Source organism: Nicotiana tomentosiformis, chromosome 4, assembly GCF_000390325.3.
Source record: "Nicotiana tomentosiformis chromosome 4, ASM39032v3, whole genome shotgun sequence".
NCBI lineage: Eukaryota > Viridiplantae > Streptophyta > Magnoliopsida > Solanales > Solanaceae > Nicotiana > Nicotiana tomentosiformis.
The window spans coordinates 107,066,066-107,088,555 of record NC_090815.1 but is presented as its reverse complement, the minus strand read 5'-3'; the positions used below and the strand labels follow the sequence as shown (position 1 = coordinate 107,088,555).

The window sequence follows — 22,490 nt, the reverse complement described above, 5'->3', positions numbered from 1 at the left end:
ATGAGCTTTCTAATCTGGCTAATTGGATAATTTAGCTTGAGAGCAGTGTAGGATTTCTGAAACAGTATATTACCTCTGAGTATGTGGGGTAAGTTCGTGTTTTTGACTTAACCATTATGTAAAGCTATTTGCTTTTGAATTCTTTCTAACAACTTATGTCTTCTTAACATACAAGGAAGGAGGTGGACTTTGCTTGATTCGATTCTTTTTGGGCCTTTTCTTTGTAATTTGTTGCCCTTTAATTTCATTCTTTCCTTTTAATGACAAATTTTTTATTCGTTGCGAACTACTAGAAGTTAGACGTCATAATAAACAGAGGTAGTGAACTGTTCAGCTTGTGTCTGTAAAATTCTTGTTTACCAGAACCATGTTACTTCAACTTTTATTTTAAATTGTGATGTCATGCTCCTTTGTAAATTGCAGGGTTGTTCACAGTCCTCACATGTCTTTGCCAATAATATATCAAGTACAGGTACAGTGGTGCACATGGAACTTGGTGAATTTAATCTGAACATGTCAGATGAGTATCGGGAATGCTTAAAAGAGAGCCTCTTTGGGGTTGAAACAAACATGGGTTCACTTATTTATATAGCAAAAGTCAGTCTTGACTGGGGCAAGAAAGATATGGATTCACCTGAAGATGGTCTCAAGTATAAAACAGTTCTCTCTGTTGATGTTACTGGGATGGGTGTTCACTTAACCTTCCGGCGCATTGGGTCTCTGATGTCTACAGCTTTGTCTTTCAAGCGTTTACTGAAGAGTCTCTCTGGTTCTGGTAAGAAACCACATAACCAGGTGACGAAATCGTCCAAGCCATCTGGGAAAGGGATTCAACTCATCAAATTCAATCTAGAAAGATGTTCTTTAAATGTTTGTGGAGAAGTGGGTTTGGAAAATTCTGTTGTCCCTGATCACAAACGTGCCAACTATGGATCTCAGGGAGGTCGAATTGTAATTAGTGTTTCAGCTGATGGTACTCCCCGCACTGCAACTATAAGATCTACGGCTCCAATTGAACTTAAAAAACTCAAGTATTCTGTGTCCCTTGATATTTTCCACCTAAGTCTATCCATGAACAAGGAGAAAAAATCTACACAAATGGAGCTTGAAAGAGCCAGATCAATCTATCAAGAACATTTGGAAGACAGTAACCTCCATGGAGCAAGAGTTACATTGCTTGACATGCAGAATGCAAAGTTTGTGAGGCGATCTGGTGGTCTTAAAGAGATTGCAGTGTGCTCACTCTTTAGTGCCACTGATATATCGGTCAGATGGGAGCCTGATGTACATATAGCTTTGGTTGAACTTGGGCTGCACTTGAAATTACTTCTGCACAATCAGAAGCTTCAGGAACTTGCTGAAGGTGACTGTAAAGATAATGGGCAGGGCACTGAGACTTCAATGGAGTCAGTACCATTGGAGAAACACAAGAAAAGAGAATCCATCTTTGCTATTGATGTGGAAATGCTTCATATAGCTGCAGAAGTTGGAGATGGTGTTGAGACAACTGTCCAGGTGCAGTCAATCTTTTCCGAAAATGCTCGGATAGGTGTGCTTCTTGAAGGGTTAATGCTCAACTTTAATAATGCAAGAGTGTTTAGAAGCAGTAGAATGCAAGTCTCTCGCATTCCAAAGGCCTCTGGAAGTGCATCAACTGCAAAACACGAGATAGGCACAGCATGGGATTGGGTCATTCAAGCCCTTGATGTCCACATATGCATGCCATACAGGTTGGAATTGCGGGCCATCGATGATTCTGTTGAGGAAATGCTTCGAGCTTTAAAGCTTGTTACTGCTGCAAAAACTAAACTTTTGTTTCCCAATAAGGAAGAGAAACCAAAAGCTAAAGCAACTAGCGCATCAAAAATTGGACGAGTTAGATTTTGCATAAAGAAACTCACTGCTGATATTGAAGAACAACCAATACAGGGATGGCTTGATGAACATTATCAGTTGTTGAAGAAGGAGGCTTGTGAATTAGCTGTCAGATTAAACTTTATTGATGAGCTTATTGTGAAAGGTACCAAATCTCTTGGTGTTGCGGAGAAAAATGATTCTCTTGAAGATGGTAAGATCCATTTCAATGGAGAAGATATTGACGTGGATGACGCTTCAGCCATTCAGAAACTGCGAGAGGAGATCTATAAGCAGTCATTCAGGTCATACTACCAGGCATGCCAAAATCTTGTGCAATCGGAAGGATCTGGAGCCTGTACTGAAGGGTTTCAAGGGGGTTTCAAGCCTAGCACTGCCAGAAGTTCTCTCTTTTCAATTTCTGCTACAGAGTTGGATGTAAGTTTGACAAGAATTGAAGGAGGTGATTTCGGGATGATAGAGATTCTGCAAAAGCTTGATCCAGTATGCCGTGCACATAGCATCCCATTTTCACGATTATATGGTAGTAATATCAATTTGCAGACGGGTTCCCTTGCTGTTTGGATAAGAAATTACACGTGCCCACTATTTGCTGCAACTTCTGGCAGATGTGAAGGACGTGTTATATTAGCTCAGCAGGTCTGATCGTTGCTCTTTTCCTGTTTTCTTCATCTTTAAATTATTAAACAAATCTTTTGGCGAAAATATTTCCACAAGAACTATTTGCAATTATGTGAAACCTATACAAATGATTTCTTTCTGAAGGATGTGACAGCTAAATTGGCGCTCATCATAAAAAAGAAGCAGGTAGATGCACCATCTAGTATCTTGTAAGAAGGCCCACTGAATTACCATTGCTAAGATATGGATCAATTCAAACAGTTCTTTTTTAATTTTTAATTTGGGAAAAGGTTCAAATTTGCCTCCGTTAATAGTTGAGGTCAGATCTACCATTGCAGTTGCAAAAATGGGCTTGATTTACCCTTGTTGAATAATGGTCAACTATTATGACTAATCACCATTAACCCATAGTTTAGGGGAAAATCTAGGCCATTTCGCCTAGTTTATGCGCAAATTTGGATCTTTTCCCAACTTCTAAATCATAAATCCTAAACCATCGCATTACCTCCTGCATGCACAGCCACCAGGAGACCCTTCTTCCACCAGCTGTCTCCACCATTAACACCCACTTACAGACGTCCCATTCATCATAAAGTCCCTCCACTTCTCCTCCGCTTCACCACACTGCACCAGACCTCCTTTCATGCCTGACTCCGTAAAAATTTGCTCAATAGCTCCTTCCATTCACAAGAAAATAGCCACATTTTCCATTTTATCTCCACTGACTCACCTCTCGTCCATACTCATTCCATTGTCGGTACCACCTTCAATTCAAAAAATTCATGCCTGAACAGTATCACCTTGGTTTCATCTCCTCCAGTACCAAAGCAGACATCCGTATCTTCCTAGTTTCCCATTCTCCCTACACAACTCAAAAGCTCTGTTATCTCTAGTTTTTAAAAACTCCTGAAACTTTCAGTAATTTTTTGCCTCGGATTGTTTGAATATGATTATTTTGAGTAGATCTAGATTGATCAGGTGTGGTTTGATTCAATTCGATTTGATTGTCATAATTATGTACAGGTTAGGGGTGTAATGTTTTCTAGAATCAGTTGCTTACAAAGTTGCAACATGTAATCACTATAATTTCCTAGCCAAACTCCATACTCGAGGGAACTTTCAAGTTTGTCCGTTGTTTCCAATCTTTTCTTCCTATTCTACAATTAAGTGACTGAAATGCTACCTTGTGCAAGTTAGGATTGGCAGTAAGTCTTCATTGGAGATAGCATTATGTTTAACTTTGCTTCTTTGCTTTGGAGTATCGTGTTAAAGTGGCAAGATATATTATATTCCTCATTCTACAGTATTTTATTCTTGAGATGTAATCTTAGTTTGTTTTAGAATGTTTTGAATTTTGACAACAGACTTGTTAACACAAAATCAACCTTTTTATCCATGTCGTGTGCAGGCAACATGTTTTCAGCCTCAAATCCACCAAAATGTGTACATTGGGAGATGGAGGAAGGTCCATTTGCTCCGTTCTGCTAGTGGGACAACACCACCAATGAAAACATACTCTGATTTGCCCTTACATTTTCAGAAAGCAGAAATTTCCTATGGAGTTGGTTTCGAACCAGCTCTTGCTGATATTAGCTATGCTTTTACAGTGGCGCTGCGTAGGGCCAATTTGAGCATCAGAAATCCAAGTCCAGATCCTCCGTTGCCTAAAAAGGAAAAGAGCTTGCCATGGTGGGATGAAATGAAAAACTACATTCATGGAAACACCTCCATATATTTTTCTGAGTCCAAATGGAATATTCTTGCCAGTACTGATCCTTATGAAAAGTCTGACAAGCTTCAGATAAGATCTGGGTATATGGAACTCCAGCAGTCAGATGGTCGCGTTTATTGTTTTGCAAAGAACTTCAAGATTCTAGTGAGCAGCTTGGATAGCTTGTTGAAGAACTCCAACTTAAAGCGTCCACCTGGCTTTTCCTGTACTTTCATAGAGGCCCCGGCCTTTAGTCTTGAAGTGATAATGGAGTGGGAATGTGAATCTGGAAACCCTCTAAACCATTACTTATTTGCATTTCCCAGTGAAGGAGTGCCTCGTGAAAAAGTTTATGATCCATTTAGATCAACTTCTCTGTCACTACGGTGGAATTTGTTGCTTAGGCCCTCTCTTCCCATTCATGATAATCAGTCAAGCTTATGTTCAGTGGGTGATCAGGGTGCCTTGGATGCAACTGGTTGTGGTGCAACGAAGCCAGATAGCTTGTCAGTTTCTCCAACACTAAAACTTGGTCCTCATGATTTGGCATGGATACTGAAATTCTGGAGCTTAAATTATAATCCGCCTCACAAATTGCGGTCTTTTTCTAGGTGGCCACGTTTTGGAATACCGAGAGTTCCTAGATCTGGCAATCTTTCATTAGACAAGGTGATGACAGAATTTATGTTCAGAGTTGATGCCACACCAGCATGCATAAGGCATATGCCTTTAGACGATGATGACCCAGCAAAGGGGCTGACATTTTCTATGAATAAGTTAAAATATGAACTTTATTATGGCCGGGGAAAGCAAAAATACACCTTTGAGAGCAAGCGTGACACTCTTGATCTTGTGTACCAGGGTCTTGACCTCCACATGCCTAAGGCATTTATAAATAGAGATGATGATAGCAGTGTTGCAAAAGTAGTTAAAATGACTAGGAAAACATCAAAATCTGCATCAACAGAAAGGTCTTCTAATGATAAAACTAGCAGTATGAGCAGCAGCATGGAGAGACAGCGTGATGATGGGTTTCTTTTATCATCTGAATATTTTACAATCAGAAGGCAAGCCCCAAAAGCTGACCCAGATAGGTTGTTGGCGTGGCAAGAAGCTGGTAGGAGAAATCTCGAGATGACATATGTGAGATCTGAGTTTGAAAATGGGAGTGAAAGTGATGACCATACAAGATCTGACCCAAGTGACGATGATGGATATAATGTAGTGATCGCTGATAATTGTCAGCGTATCTTTGTCTATGGTCTAAAGCTTTTGTGGACACTTGAGAATAGGGATGCAGTTTGGTCTTGGGTAGGTGGAATATCTAAGGCTTTTGAATCTCCAAAGCCATCTCCTTCTAGGCAATATGCCCAAAGAAAGTTGCTGGAGGATAGTGAGGTGATTGATAGAACTGAATTACCTCAAGATGATAACCAGAAGTCTCCAGTTAGTCACGGTGCAAGTTCCTCTTCTCCACAACACGTGAGGCCATCAAAAGCACAAGTAGAATCACCTCCATCAAGTGAAGTTAAAGTGGAAACTCTTCCATCTAGTTCCGCTGGTAAGCTTTAATTGGACCCTGACTCTCTATCTTGACTTAGAGCATTAGATATGTGTATTCTTCTTTGAGATTTAGTGAAACTTCAAACAAAATAAAAATAAAAATAAAAATAAAAAATAAAAAATAATAATAATAATAAATATATATATATATATATATATATATATATATATATATAAGAAGAAAGAATTAGTGAAACCTAGCATAGTTCTAAAAACGCTGCACTCTCTTGGATAGTTGTTAGTTATTATACATAAGGAGTTGTGCTTTATGATCTAATATTTTACTGCCTAAGCACTAAAAATCAATATTTCTAGTTTGCATATTTGGCATATCCAATCTACCTTCTTGACTAGCCCCTTTTTTTGACAATCGATTAATTGTAGTAGCTTGACATGGCTGCATTTGCTTGTGATCTATATAAATGTTTGTATGATATTTGAGATATGGGTCATAATCTTTATTATCATTCTCACTGCTTAAACTCCTCACCACAATAAGTTATCTCTATTACCAGCAAAGCTTGCCAACATTGAAGACTGTGAAGGGGAGGGCACTCGCCATTTCATGGTCAATGTCATTGAACCACAATTCAATCTTCACTCAGAAGATGCAAATGTAAGTTAATTATCTGTTAATATTTCAGAGCTGTAACTAATTGGATTGGTTCTGAGTCATAGCTTTCCTAGTTTACTGTATCCTTATTCACTGTATGTCATCGATATTTGTTTCTTTTTCCTTTTGGATTGAAATCCTATGGCCCTTATGCTTGCTTGTAGTATTCATCTGTAATGTCAACTGTTTACAGAAGTCATCTCTGTACCTCATTGTAAGCTTCTAGCTACATGAAATTTTTTCCTTCATTGACAAAATAAAAAGTTATCATATGCGGCAAATGGTGTTAGCAGCACACATTGAGGATAGGATGAGAGGTCACTTTAGGTTTGTCATGTCCTGCATTGGCCTCTGATGCATCGGTGCTTAGGTGTAAGACCATGAGTGAAGGTGTTAAAACAGGACGAAGTAGACCTAATATCACATGGAAGGAAGTTGCTAGAAATGACCTACAATCTCTTGGAATCCTTGCAGATCTAGTGAAAAATAGGGCACAATGGAAGAAAAAAGGATCTATATAGGCGATACCAATAGGTTGGATTAATGTTTTAGTTATGTTAGTACATCTATTTTAGGTCCTATTGTTTTCTAGTTGTTCTATTTAACTGTTTACAGAAGTCATCTCCCTGTATTGCTTTGTTCAATTTTATGTTTAGGCATTCTTATTCTCTACTCTTTTGTTGAACAATCTGGACCAGTCTTGACCTACTTTCTCTTTTTTATTTTTTGCAACCTAAGATATTAACAATTTTCGCTTTACTATCTCAAACTCTTTTTTAAAATTAAACGGAAATAAGTAGATAGTGCATATATAGGAAGCACTATAGCATTATACGTAGGAAAAATCTCCTTTTCTCTATCTTTTCTTGCAAAAAAGTGCTATCATGTAGGGTAAATAATTCTTGATTATCAATGAAAGGAAAATAATTTAACCTTAAGAATTCTCTCCTGGAGAAATACTTTTCATAAGTCCCTTGTTGTGTCCTCAAGTGTTAGGCATGTGAAAGAATTTGAGCATCCAACCCAAAACCTTATAGGCAATGGGTGGAGTAGCCCGGATATTATAAACCCCTTTGAAACCCTTATATAACCTATGAGGGACAAGCATATTCTTTAACAATAACACCCTCTTACACGTGTAACCCAGTTCAAGGGTACACAGATTTGATTTTCTCTTTTTATTTGGGCCTTTTCCTTGTAAAGTAGACAGAGAGGAGGTCAGCAGGCTCACTCCTGGAGTAGAGGGAAATGGATTAGGCTCAATAAGCTAATGAGTGGGCTTAGAGCAATTTTAGTGGCTTGATAGGCTGAATTGGTAAAGCGAAGCCTAGAACAGCTCAGTGGGGTGAGTTGAGAGTGAAATTCAGAGTGACAAAAAATGAAAATGAAAAAAGAAAGCAGTTATGAAGACAGATTCACCAAAGTTTGGCTTTGGTATCATGTGAAAGAATCTGAGCATCCAACTTAAACCTTAAGTCAGTGGGTGGAGTAGCCCAAAGCATTATAAATCCCTTTGCCGTTTCCTTGATCTCTATCAGACTTATGCTTCCCATGTTTACGAAGGTTGATTGTTTTTTTCCATTTGCACAACAACTTCTGCTAAAGCAGTTCTCATAACCTTTTCAAAACCAAGATGTGTTTGCAAGTCATATAATTGATTGGATTTTGTGTACTTCTCTCTACACTTTCACTGTCCCTTCCAGAAGGTTAATTGGAGTCTAGAAAGTAGCAACGACTATGGGAGATTAGGAGAGAAAATTGAACAGTTTACAAGTAAAATTATATTCTTTATTCTACTTTTTCTGGTGAGAAGGGTACGATTTATACACACTGTAAAATTGTGTCGTGTATGCTTGTTAGACTGGGTGCTCTTGGTGAATGTTAGATGCCCTTCTCTTGAAGCTTCTGGATATAATTTTCATGGATAAAACAAAATCAAGATGTGCCGAAAGAAACATGAATATATCTTATTTGAGTACTCCGCTGCTGAGACCTCGTCTGCAGAAACATGTTTCAGTCCAGAGCAACATGGACCATCTCTTTCATCTTTCTGCATGCAGTAAATGTATCTTGTAGATCTCAACTAACTTTTGGAATTTTTCTCTTTCTCGTGTTGCAACTCTCACTAATATTTACATTACCATTATGCATACACTTATTGTATTCTGCTGATTCAAGTTTAAGCATGGAGCTAGACCCCATAGAATGTGTTGAAATTTTGGTCAAGTTGGAATATGTGAGATGCTTTTCATGCCTAAGGTTTTGGAATCTTCTGCTTTTGCTAATTAAGAAAAGGAGGAAACAACTTGCGGAAGTGTGAACATCACCAGATGAGGATATTATTTTCAGGGAAAAAGCATCTTGATTTTGGGATTTTAATATGAAGAATAATACTGGTTTACGAGTGCGCACTATTTTTATGCAGCACCAGTAAAGGAGAAGGAGAAAGTCAACAGAAATAAATCTGAAGGGGGAGGGAGAGGGGGGGGGGGTAGGATTTTAATACCAAATCGATATATCAGATGTTATTCATCAAGTTTCCTGCACAGAGTACATGAAGGTCCTACTTATATAAGATCGGCCTCTTAACAATTTTGAACTCTCAAAGAACTCTATATTTAACGGAAAATATGAGATTACATAAAACCTTATCTCTAAGGTACGATATCTCTATTTCAACTAATTGATAAAGATAAAACAAAAAAAAAATTTATTCGTAAAGGAAAATGGAAGGTTGTGATAAAAAGATACACAATATTGAGGGACAACACTATCTTCATGACCACATCATGTTTACCTAGTGTCTCTTAAGTTATTTTTGTCCTGCAGTATTGACTGCTTGAAGGTGTGAAGTACCTTAGTCTTGTAAGACTAAATGTCTCTAACTTCATAGCCATGTCAAATTGAAAGTGGTAATCCAAGATCATGTCTACCAGTAATCCTAATTCCTAAATGCAGAAGAAATCGGACAACTAGTTGTCTCAACTTTATTGAAATGCTTTACTTTTTCATTGATGCTAATGCATTGGCACCTTTTTTTGTTTTGACAGGGTAGATTTCTGTTAGCTGCTGTCAGTGGCCGTGTTTTGGCTCGTTCGTTCCATTCAGTTCTTTCCATTGGCTATGAAGTGATTGAACAAGCTCTAGGTGGAGGAAATGTTCAAATTCGTGAATCTCAACCTGAAATGACATGGAATCGCATGGAGTACTCTGTGATGTTAGAACATGTGCAGGCACATGTTGCCCCAACTGACGTAGATCCAGGGGCTGGACTGCAGTGGCTTCCTAAAATTCGGAGAAGCTCACCGAAAGTGAAGCGCACTGGAGCTTTACTGGAGAGAGTTTTTATGCCTTGTGATATGTACTTCCGCTATACTAGGCATAAAGGTGCAACCGCCGACTTGAAGGTATGTATGCGTTGTTTCTAATTTTGTGATAACCTAGTCATATTGGTTTATGTTGTGAGAACTCTATCTGACTTATTAGACCAATTCTTTGTTGCATCGTATGTTTTGATAACGATGTTTTCATCGCTTGATTCTCAATTGTGATTATGTATTATCACAGGTGAAACCTTTGAAAGAGCTTTCATTCAATTCACATAATATAACAGCAACAATGACATCCCGCCAGTTCCAAGTTATGCTAGATGTGTTGACCAATCTTCTATTTGCCCGGCTTCCAAAGTAAGCACAGTTTTTAAGATCTCTAATCACTAAATTACTATAAACCTATTATTGAGTTTAACATGCTTTTGGATAAGTGCAACCCGTCCCTCATTTGTTCCTCAGAAGCCTCTATTATTATACTTGGATGTGATGAGTTGCATCTCCATAGCTTTATCTTAAATCTTTGAGTGAATTAATTGAGATTCCTAAATCAGGCCTCGAAAAGTTAGCCTGTCGTATCCGGCAGGTGACGATGAAGATGTTGAAGAGGAGGCTGATGAAGTTGTACCTGATGGTGTTGAAGAAGTAGAACTGGCAAGAGTGAACCTTGAACAGAAAGAAAGAGCGCAGAAGTTGATCCAGTATGATATTAGGAAATTATCTCTTTATAATGATGCATCTGTGGACAGGAACCCAGTAAAGGAAGGCGATCTTTGGATTATTAGTGGGGGAAGGTCCATTTTGGTAAGACAGCACTTTCTGAAGTACTTTAAGATTGTTAGATGTGAAATATGACATAAGTCCTTTTCCTGTTTGACAAGTTGATTCTGAAATGATTGCATAAGCCTTAGCCTATGATATGTACTCGACTAATTGTTTCTACCTGGCACGGTTGCCACTATAGCATGGAATATCATTCAGTGCCATCGACTGGTAAAATGACATTGGACTTCTGTAGGATAGCTACGTGTTTTAATTTGGCAAGATTTGAGATCCATGCCCATGGTTTAGCTAGAAATGAAAAGTTGAGATCCCACGTTGGAAGCTATTGAGAATTAGGGCCCAGAAAGGGCTAACTAACTGTCCTCCTCAACATACCTTGGTTCTCATGTCGTGTCCTTTTTGTTGGGCCTTGACGCTTATCAATCGGGTGATCCTGGGGCAGAGTTAAATACTTATCGTTCACCTAGGCTGATCCCTTTATTGTCTTCCATGGTCTTTAGTGAGAACAGGCAAATAGGTCACAAATTCTCTTGCAATAGTAACTCAGTCCCATCACTACGTGATTCTACCAATTTCCAATGTTCTTCCAGTTGAATCAAGGGGTTTTACATTTTCTCTTTTCTCGAGCACTATCATTTTTTAGACTTATTTAAGTAATATGAGGGGCGATTAATGATAACAATCACGACCTCATTTGATTATATGCCTTGACTGGTCCAACTACCTATAAAATACATTATGTGTGCATATGGGCTAAAAATGATTTGTCTGAGTTGAATATTAATGATGATGAATCGTGAAAACCTGCCGAAGATGAAAAAATAAACATGAATGCTGAACTTTTCTTACCGTACTTTCTCCACATATCATAAGCAATTCAACTTCAATTTACCAATTTTTGTGAGTACTATGCCATGAAATAAGCTTGCTTCACCTCTCTCATTCAAGTTTCAGGTTGCTTTGAGATTTCTCTTCTCCGTTTAGAGGGGTTTAAAGCAATCTTCCTATGTGCTATAGTGATGCAAATGTGGTTTTGTGTAATAAGCCCAAGAAATACTGATTTCAAGGCTTTTCTTCTCTTGATTTTAGTTTTACTGTTAAGTTTTCATTGAAAAGTTATTGTTGAGTTGCATATGCCTATCATTTTCTTCTCAATTTTTTGATGATTCACATGGATTATTTCCAGGTGAAAAGTGACTGGATATGACCTTTTGTTTGCTTTGGAGTGCTGTCATTCTCATACGTCTATGTTTTAAATGCTGACAGTGTCTCAAGCCATTTCTTGAATGGTGTTTAGAGAGCCTCTATTATAGTTATTTGCCTTATTTTCCTTTTGTTTTTCAAGAGTTCAATTAACAGTGTAATTTAAAAGAAAGTAAGTATGTAAAGATGGTAAAGAATTTTGACAGTTTTACTGTCTTTTTGGTGAAATAGAAGTCTTTGTGGTGCAAAGGTAAGAGATTCTTCTTTTTTGGGTCAAAATAGTAACTTCTATTGATACCAAAAAAAGGTATTTGCAAGTAGCTCCAAGCAGATGCTGACCATCTACCCACTTGAACCTAACCTGTCCAAGCCTAAACAAAAGTGGGTGTGTTTTGCTTAGACTCCATGTTCTAAAACCCCTATATGGCCCAGTATGCAGCCCAACTGCCCATTTATTTTGACAAACACGGCCTACTTCTGATAGTTTGCACAACTTGTGTCACTTTGGTAGTGAAGGCCGTGAAGTTAACAGATTTCGTGGAGTTTTGCTTTGAAATGTGTAGATTTCATTACAGTAATAGGGATAAAAGGTGTATCAAGTTTGAAGGCTTATTAAAAGCAACTTTCTGCAGGTGCAAAGACTGAAAAAAGAGCTAGTAAATGCTCAAAAATCCAGAAAAGTAGCATCTGCATCTCTGAGGATGGCTCTACAGAAAGCTGCACAGCTCCGATTGATGGAGAAAGAAAAGAACAAAAGTCCTTCTTGTGCTATGCGCATCTCTTTGCAAATTAATAAAGTGGTTTGGAGCATGCTTGTGGATGGAAGATCATTTGCTGAAGCTGAGATAAATGATATGGTGAGTCTCTACGTGGCTTCAGTATTTTTGGTATATCCTTGCTTGGCTTAATTCCTGTAAAGAGTTCTTGTTTGGTAACACCTGTTGAAGGATAATGCTTATCAGTTATCAGTAGGATTTTATATCAAACTAGCAGCTGTAGCTGCTGCAATATTCCTGATATTCTTCCAGGAAACAAATATAAACATACATGTATTAATGGCTTTTAGGTCTTGCATAGGTTAAAGTTCATGGTTTTTTCTAAGCTGTCCCTTTGTGATCTCATATTGGTTCTGGTACAGCTTTATTTTCTCCAACAGAAAGAAGCAATTAAAGAAAAACAAGAGTCAGAATAGTTAGCAGTTGAAGGTATACATAACTAGAAAATTATCCTGGAGTAAACTGCAGCTAAAGTTTCATCTATTTGAAGGGGTTAAAATTGAAAACAATATGCTAATAATTCCCTAAGTTGGAGAACTTTTATTGCAGGGTGAACCCTCTGAAATAGATCAGCCGTAAAATCCATGAATTTCGCATCTTTCGAATTTGGTTTCATCGTCCAAAGCTTTTTTTTAGTGTCAGAGTTGGGGTTTGATGAGATAATGTGTTGCTGGTCCTAGTCATTTTAGATGGAAATAGATTCCATTAACACATAGGGTCATCTTTTTCTACAGTTTTGTCTAAGACCATTACATGGTAAAACTAAAGTCATGACAGTAAACTTCAGTACAGGACAGTAGGACACTGGCACTTGAACTGTAAAGTACTGTGTTCCTTTTTATGCAATCCCTTTTAAACAAGTATCTTGCCTACAGAAACTGTTTCATTGTTTAGGAACTGTAAAGTACCATGCCTTGTTGGACAGGATGTATTTTGATTTTTTATTTTTATTTTATTTTATATTTTTTTTGTAAATATGGTTCCCAGCACAATCTTTGAGCTGATGAATATACTGTTACCTTTCTCAAAAAGAAAAAAAGGTACCATGTCTTTGTTCATGCAATCCTAGAGGTGCTTAATAAGTTATCTTGCGACCAGAAAACTGTTTTATTGTTTAATAACTTTCGGAATTCCCCTTAACCGTCCTATTTCTTTTTGTTTTTAGAAATTTATTTTTCCTATTTAAAAGTGGAATCACTTGAGTCAGACGTAAAGAATATAATCTGGTGTTTCTTAATGCAGATATATGATTTTGACCGTGATTACAAAGATGTTGGGGTTGCTAAATTCACAACAAAATATTTTGTTGTGAGAAACTGCTTACCAAATGCCAAGTCTGATATGCTTCTATCAGCATGGAATCCTCCTACTGAATGGGGAAAGTATGCAACAATTCAAGTTTATTTCCTGCTGTCTCTTGCTCCTTTTTACACATCTAAACTGTATAGTGTTTCTGCTTCCATTTTATATGGGTTGGGGACCATGGTGGAGTCCCATTTTTTCTTCGTATCCATGTTTGTCCTTTAAAGTTTTGTACTGGTATTCTCTATTAACTGGCAATAGTGAGGATTATTTCTCTAAATATCTTTGGCAACCATAGATGTTGGTACTTCTACTGGCTCCTCTAATGTACATCTACAAACTGCAAAAGTTGAATTTGATTGTGTTGGAGACAACCTCGCATCTGCGACCATTTCTGAGTACCTTGACACAGCTTGCTATACCAGACTCTATTTCTTTGGTCCACTTAGCTAGCTCCTTTCCTTTTTAAAAGTGGCCTTCTGCACTTAAACCCATCTTTTTAGTAAACTGCTGGTCTCTGCTATCTCAGACATAAAATAAATAGAGAAATAAAAATATTATCTTTCTAAAAGTTCAAGCTTTTAGATGAGATAATTCACACAATTCAACATAATATCTTACAATCTAGTCTAGCGGAGGCAAATACAAGGTGATTTCTTCCCATCTATCCAAGCCTTGGTGGATTGAGTTACCTGGTACATGTTGCTGGTGGGAGGTGGCAGGTATCCCGTGGAATTAGTCGAGGTGCGCGCAAACTGGCCCGGACACCACGGTTATCAAAAAAAAAAAGAATCTTACAATCTAGTCACAGAGGTCCTTGACCCAAGTCTTAACCCCATCCATCAACATAAAATTTCTACATGCATGGTCATAAAAGAATCGAGCCCCCACGTTAGGGGACGTGTTACAAACTTAAAATTAATAAAGTAATCCCTGTCTAAGAGTCTAAGTTTTTAGATGAAACGGATCACACATTTTAACATCTGCTTTGTCATTGATTTCCCTCTCCTAATTATCATGTGATATCATTCAAGTACTCAGTTGTTCATATTTAGGCAATTGGTTTTGGTCAAACTACACATGTTAATAATGTATGTCTCTGTAGACAATTTCCTAGTCACACACTCAAGACTACATACTTGAGTATTAGAACTTCACTTTGAAATGGATTTCTATAAGGTACTGATACAATCCCACCTTTGAAGACTTATTTTAGAAGAAAACGTGAAAGAGGAAATAAGATTTGTGCAGCTTTGACCAAGTCCAACTCCTCTCCAGTAGGAAGAAACTGCCTTAGGAAGAAACTGCCTCATTAATTCTCTCCAGCAGTTACCAAATATTCCAACCTACTATCTGATTAGGCTTTACAGTTTTCTAGTTATTTTAAAGAATATGTATTCTATAAATATCTAGTCAGGATTAGTTTTAAGGGCATTGAATGTTTGTCTAAATATTAGTATCTGGGGGTTTTGTCCACTCCATACAGACAGATTTGTTGGTTGTAAATTGTGTTTAAGATTCTTGCACAATCTATTGCCAATAGTAATTTCCTTCTCTTCTCAATTTCTGTGTCATAAATTTTCCGCATCTAACATTATGGTATCAGAGCCACCCACCGCCCTCCGTGCCCAACGTGCCATGGATGGTGACGCCGGTATTGCAGTGTTCGCCCGGGGCTAGAAAAGTCTAGCACACAGCCGTCGGGGACGACGGATGCGGAGCGTGGTGGTTTGTTATGATCCATTGCAAGGTATGGGACTTGAGTCCCACATTGGTATGACAATGTGCTGATGCGGGTTTTATATAGCCTTGGGCTCTCCCACCTTAATAGCTAGCTTTTAGGGTGTGGTTCTCCCTGGGTTGTATCAGGTACCCAACTGAAACTTCTGAGTGAGTGAAACATAGTATGTTGTAGTCCTAATCCAGTGAGTTAGGGGTATGGATAACACAATTAAGAAAATGATCGAACCAGATGAAATCAAATTTTTGGAGAAGACCCATAAGAAGGCAGCCACTCGTGGGACTGTACACCGCATGACCAGGGGAGTAAAAATGTGCTATGAGGCAGCTTTACCTCTACCTCCATAGTTTACCAATTGATTTCTTTAGCATGATCACTGAAATTTTTGAATTGTCAGTTGTTCACTTCTTAAGTATTTACTTCAGTGGCTAGTTCTGACCATATAGTTTCACTTGTCATGGCTACAGAAAAGTGATGCTTCGAGTAGATGCTAAGCAGGGGGCTCCAAAAGATGGAAACTATCCTCTTGAACTATTCCAGGTAGTAATGCTTCTTTTGATAAATACTTTGAACCTTTAGGTTTTTTCTTCCTTTTGAGAAAGATAACTTGTCAGATTCGGGAACTTTACACTTCTGAGCACTGTGCTGGTCATTGCATTCTTCACACTGAATAACATGCCAAAAATATTTTCTGGCAGTTGAGTGGGAGATTAACCCTTTTCTCAAATTTTTGACTTTTCTATTATCATACATTATAACCTGTTTAAATTCCTCCGTTGCACAGGTGGAGATTTACCCCTTAAAGATACATTTGACTGAGACAATGTACAGAATGATGTGGGAGTACTTTTTCCCAGAAGAAGAGCAAGACTCCCAGCGCAGGCAGGTGTGTCTAATGTCCATTTATCAGAAATACGTGCTAATAAGTTTTTCTCAGAAAATAAACCATTTGACAAATATTGTTGCTAAATGTTTTGTTGCTTAAAGGAAGTGTGGAAGTTTTCAACTACTGCTGGTTCGAGGCGTGCCAAGAAAGGCTCATCAATTCAGGAAGCACCAGTGTCAAGTAACCATCTAACAAAAGATCCTCAGATCTGCGCCAAATCAAGCAACTCTGCTTTACCAGTTACATCTGCAAGTCAGTTTCCCTCTTCTGGCGATTCCTCTCAAGTGAGTCCCATATCCTCCATTAACTGTTAGTTTCTTCTTAGCTAGATATGTGAAGGGTGGCTTTATATCCCTTTGGGCTAAAGTTTATTTTACCGATTGGCAAATTCTCCAGCATTGATGCATAATTTTCTTTTATCAAAATTCTCACATTTTTCTCTTAATTAAACATGTGTTTATCTTGCCTGAATATTGCAGGTGTCAAAGTTGCAGAACTTAAAGGCTAATATTGTTTGTGGTTCAACCCCTGAGCTAAGACGAACATCATCCTTTGATAGAACATGGGAAGAAAATGTTGCTGAATCTGTTACTGATGAACTTATGCTGCAAATGCACTCCTCAAGTGTTACTTCTTCAACAAGTGAGCCCTTTGCCGGTATTGAGCAGCCAGATGAAGGTAACAGAAACAAATCCAAAGAATCAAAACTAATTAAGTCTGGCCGCTCCTCTCATGAAGAGAAAAAGGTGGGCAAGGCACAGGATGAGAAAAAATCTAGGCCTCGAAGAATGAGAGAGTTCCACAATATCAAGATTAGTCAGGTCAGTCCATTATGTGGGCTAATAACTTATTGAAGTTTCGTCAGTTAGTTTGTTTTCGGAACTAATACATGTTTAATATGCATGAACTAGGTTGAGTTACTTGTTACATATGAAGGATCAAGATTTGCTGTGAGTGATTTAAGATTGCTGATGGATACATTCCATCGTGTTGAATTTACTGGAACCTGGCGAAGGCTATTCTCAAGAGTTAAGAAACACATCATCTGGGGAGTCCTAAAATCAGTAACAGGAATGCAGGTTAGTTCCTTTGAAATTATCTTTTTCCAAGTTCCATGATCTGTAATTATTCAATATTTGACCACATTAAATATCTTTATCCGCTGCTGTATGATAATCGGTAATAAGTATCTCCAGACTCATCGACTACCTCAAGAGGACGAACACTTCAGTGACCATGTCTTTTATACTAATGCAGGGCAAGAAGTTTAAAGATAAAGCACATAATCAAAGGGAAGCTGGTGCTGCTGGTGTCCCCGATATTGATCTTAATCTCAGTGATAGTGATGGTGGTTCAGCCGGAAAATCCGAGCAGAACCCTTTATCCTGGCCTAAGCGCCCCCCTGAGGGTGCAGGTGATGGTTTTGTCACCTCTATTAAAGGCCTTTTCAATTCTCAGCGCAGAAAGGCCAAGGCTTTTGTGCTTCGGACAATGAGGGGTGAAGCAGAAAATGAGATACCTGGTGACTGGAGTGAAAGTGAGGCAGAGTTCTCTCCCTTTGCCAGACAACTAACCATAACAAAAGCCAAGAAGCTGATTAGACGGCATACAAAGAAGTTCCGTTCAAGAGGACCAAAAGGTTGGCAGAGCTTTTTCCATGTAAAAAGTATCCTGTTCTCTCTTTTATGGTCCTATTGTTTTCCTCTTGGAAGAACTAATGTAGGATGCCATTCTGCTCTCTCTGTTGTGCGAAAGCCAGCAGAACCCAGCATTAATAGCTTTCTAATAGGCCTAGCATTTTATGATGTCTAGATTGCTTAGTCACAGTTGATATTTTAGTCCTTTGGTTTTGGGCCAGTTTGGGCTGACAGTGTGATCGTTTTATTTTTAAGCTATGCTACAAAGTATCAGTAATATTGGTTACTGACACAAGTCTTTCTTTCCAGGTTTATCTTCTCAACAAAGAGAATCACTTCCTTCATCACCAAGAGAGACCACCCCATTTGAAAGTGATTCATCAAGTGAATCTTCGCCTTATGAGGATTTCCACGAGTAGCTGAACTTGAAGACATTGAAAGCATGTATTTTATGGGATCCAAAGTGGATTGGAACAATCCTCGGTTATATGCAACATTCTGCTATTATAGCAATTCCAATTGATTAGGATTTGCTGAGATCCTTGTCTCCTGCTTAGACAATATGAGATGCCTACGTGTTGTTCCAAAATAAGAACAGGCAAGAATTGCGAGAATATGCATAAGTCTACAATTATTAACATTTCAATGCCTTCTTAGAGCTCTGGATTCATCCTGGAAATAGAGCAAAGGTGAGTCCCTTTAGTTATAGTCATTCTTTTCTTCTTTAACCTTGTATGTATTTATAGATTATTATAGCACCCAACACAAACAACATTAGGACTCGTAAGAGACTAAGAGTCCATAATTTTTGTAATCAATAGTTGCTACTACATGTACAGTAGACACAGAATAGAGTTAGAATATGTGTTCCCTGAAAAAGGTTTTCTGCATTGTAATAGTGGAAATAGAATGGAAATGAAATTCCAACTCTTCAGTCTCATTATCCGAGCAAAGAAATAGTGTATGATTCCTACTCTGCTTGCTTTTCTTGCATTATTAACAGACTTCTGTGTGCTGATTCAAGTTCTTCATTTGAAATGTTTCCCTCTTTCACGAGTCGAAAGAAAATAACACTTATACAAGCTATCAGTCATTATTTAAACAGAAAAGGGTCAAAACTGTCCTTATTATTTGCTAAATGGTTTATAGATGCTCTTCGTCCATCTATCAGTCTAAAAATGCACATGACGTCCATCTATTAGTCCAAATATACACACTACTTTATTTTTACTATTAAAAATACCCTTACGTTTAACAGCAAACCAGGTGGGTCTTCAAATTAAGTAGAAATGCATTGACATCTTTTTAATGGGCCACGTGCCACTCTTGTCCAAAAATTAAACTTGGGTTTAATTTCGACCCTTTAACTGGATCCGACCGTAATTTTTGTTATCACCCCCGTTCCCACTCACGTGACTACCCCCCCCCCCCCCCCCTTTTTTTTTTTTGATAAAGTAATTAATTTCATTGCTGGCATCAGGAAGATGCATAATAGTTACAAAAGAGTTATAGCAAAAGGGAATAATGTCAGCTCCAATACAGATGTTCAGGCTAATACTAAGGAGCTAACAAAATTCAAATAACTATCAAGGGAATCTATGGGGGATAAATAAACCCAAGTAAATAAAAACATAATACAATTAGCTTTAAGAGATTGAAAAGTAGTTGATAGTCCGTCAAAACATCGGCTATTCCTTTCCTTCCAGATACTCCAAAAGATAGCAGCAGGAACCATCTTCCAAACTTTCTTGATGCATAAGACTTCAGCGATTGTCCATATCTTAAAAAGGTTATGAAAATGCAATCACTCAAAGCCGAGTAAGATAAAAGTTTGGTGTCAAAGCTTATAAAGTTCAGAAAATGCTGTATATATACTCAGCATACATAGAAAGAGCCCTTCATTGATCTGGTGACGAGTTATCTCGGACATTGGACCTCTAAGAACTGCTGCTCAAGATGCACTACATTCTTTTCATCTTTTCAAAAAATCAATATCCTTCCACATGGACCAATAAAAGAGTGCCACATGGATCTTTATAAAGGCTTACATAGTCCGTTAGTCAACTATTAGTCTTAGGGGCATTTTTTGAGCCAAAATATAACGTTAAGGGCATTTGTGATCCTATAGGTGGAAGAAGGGTATTTTAAAGCCAAATCCAATAGGATGGGGGCATTTTTGGGCCTTTTCCGATCATTTTATTTATCTTACTGCTTGTTCTAGTGTCCCATTAGAAAGAAGCCTTTCAATGTTTATATCATACAAACACAATTCACCCACCCCATGCATTTTTCCAGAGAGTTTTAAGTTCTATGCACGGTGTAAATAATACTTACATGATCAAATCACTTCCACACTAAAGTAACATAGCTTCACTTTCTCGTTATCCTTCTATCCCTCTAAATTCTATCACAAAGACTCCTAATCTCATCCTTGGTACAATAACCACGATTTCAAGTCATTGAGGAATTAGAAAAAAACAATTCCATGTCCAAAATTTGATTTTATTGGAGTTTATTGCTCCTTTAATACTGTCATTTGACGATTTTTGAGTCAACTACAATTTTGACCACAAAATTTTAACACTTTGTAATATTTTAGAACGCAAGAGAATAGCAACTTGTAGTATATTGTAGTTATATTTTTAAATGACAATTTCGTTATTTGCATTACTTCGGCACTAAGTCGATTAGTAAAGTGCAAGTACATAAATACGGGAATAAAGCATTTTTCTTAAACAACAAATAAAATGTCCATCGGAAGAAGAAAAAAAAAAAAAGAATTCCCTCAATCAATTTTTTTTTCCACCCATCCCTCAGTCAAAGCTGATATGCAATGCTTGCCATGTTGCTCAGAAATGCAAGGAGCTTGGGCTCAATGGACTTAACATGAAGCTTCAACCCAGTAGAAACAACACCAAATAATTTTCGGACTGGTAATTGAAAAATAGCTAGCGTTTGCAAAGTCATTGACAAATAGCCATTATTTTGGGGGGAGGGGGGAGGGAAGGGGGGGGTTTGCAGCCGTACCCTATATTTGTGCCACCTTTTAACTTGTACCCTATTTTTAAAATTATTGATTTGGTAGCCATCTCACAAAAAATCCGTAATAATATGACAATTACACCCCTGACAAAAGATATAAAATGATCTCCTCCTCTCCTCTCAACAACTTTATAAAAAAAATCAAAAACTTGTCCAGATTCATCTTCAGAATCACACTTGCATGAAATTGTTTCACCTTGAAGCTAAAACTTCATGCTAATGTAGCATGAAGTTGTTTCATGTTGAAACTAAAACTTAATACTAATATAGCATGAAGTTGTTTCACATTGAAACTAAAACTTCATGTTAATGCATGCTGAAGTTATTTATCCTACAGTCTATAGTTTTGTCATGAATTTTATCCGAAACTTCAGACTAAACGTGCTGAAGTTATTTCGTTTATTTGCTAAAACTTCAGACTAAACGTGCTTAAGTTATTTAGTTCATTTGTTAAAACTTCAGACTAAACATGCTTAAGTTATTCAGTTCATTTATTAAAACTTGAGACTAAACATGCTTAAGTTATTTAGTTCATTTGCTAAAACTTCTGACTAAACGTGCTTAAATTTTTTAGTTCATTTGTTAAAATTTCAGACTAAAAATGGTTAAGTTTTTGTCTTGCAGTATGTAATTTTCTAAAGAGTTTTTGCTAATGCATGCTGAAGTTATTTAGTTCATTTGCTAAAACTTCATACCAAAACATACTGAAATTTTGTAACGCATTCTACAGTTTTGTCCCGAGTTTTATCCGAAACTTCTGTCTAAACAAGCTGAAGTTTTTTAGTTTATTTGCTAAAATTTCAGGACAAAAACTTAACAAAAAAAATGGGTACGGATGCAAACGAAAAAATAAAACGGGTATAAGTTAAAAATGGACGACCAAATTTTACACTATTTTGCTGCAACACAAAAAGTTCCATCATAATATACTGGAGATTGGAGCATCTGTATATGAACTTCCAGCATATTATGTTAGATCAATACATTATGCTGGAACTCCAGTATATTATGCTGGAAGTTCACATGTAAAAAATTCGAACTCCAGTATATTATGCTGGAATATTTTCCGTATTTTGAATAATATTTTCGTTCAGATTTATCTTTACATGAAAAGTGGCTAAATTTTAATTACTTTTGAAATTGTGACTATTTTTCAATTATCACTTGTAAATCTGACTATTTTTGAATTTCACCCCAAAAATATCTAAACCTTATGTAGAGACCGTTTCCACATTTTTTTAGATCAGTAGAACGTGGACACTACCATTTCGTGTGCACGTATAAATTTTAGCTAAAAAGAGGTAGAAGCTTTCTTATAAGAGGAAAAAAAAGAAGCTTTCAAACAATTATGGGAGTAGCTGCTTGATAATCAGGTAAATTGGATGAAAAATAAAAAGAGAATCTTAAG

At 37.4% G+C, this 22,490-nt stretch overlaps 1 protein-coding gene across 4 annotated transcripts in view; it reads left to right on the top strand.

The window, feature by feature from the left end:
- LOC104099833 (protein SABRE) overlaps nucleotides 1-18,980 on the top strand; it is a 33,999-nt gene extending 15,019 nt beyond the window's left edge. For 3 of the 4 annotated variants that reach the window (XM_009606951.4, XM_009606950.4, XM_009606952.4), the window contains 15 exons: nucleotides 424-2,514; nucleotides 3,905-5,768; nucleotides 6,286-6,386; nucleotides 9,434-9,790; nucleotides 9,951-10,069; nucleotides 10,267-10,516; nucleotides 12,331-12,555; nucleotides 13,717-13,856; nucleotides 15,985-16,057; nucleotides 16,302-16,403; nucleotides 16,505-16,687; nucleotides 16,883-17,224; nucleotides 17,315-17,482; nucleotides 17,661-18,042; nucleotides 18,350-18,980. In XM_009606951.4, coding sequence (XP_009605246.1) covers nucleotides 424-2,514; nucleotides 3,905-5,768; nucleotides 6,286-6,386; nucleotides 9,434-9,790; nucleotides 9,951-10,069; nucleotides 10,267-10,516; nucleotides 12,331-12,555; nucleotides 13,717-13,856; nucleotides 15,985-16,057; nucleotides 16,302-16,403; nucleotides 16,505-16,687; nucleotides 16,883-17,224; nucleotides 17,315-17,482; nucleotides 17,661-18,042; nucleotides 18,350-18,459 — 6,507 coding nt within the window. In that variant the 3' untranslated portion in view covers nucleotides 18,460-18,980. Of the gene's footprint in view, nucleotides 1-423; nucleotides 2,515-3,904; nucleotides 5,769-6,285; nucleotides 6,387-9,433; nucleotides 9,791-9,950; nucleotides 10,070-10,266; nucleotides 10,517-12,330; nucleotides 12,556-13,716; nucleotides 13,857-15,984; nucleotides 16,058-16,301; nucleotides 16,404-16,504; nucleotides 16,688-16,882; nucleotides 17,225-17,314; nucleotides 17,483-17,660; nucleotides 18,043-18,349 lie in introns of those variants that run through there. The other variant, XR_011415583.1, reaches the window with a different exon arrangement.
- The last annotated feature ends 3,510 nt before the right edge of the window (nucleotides 18,981-22,490 follow it).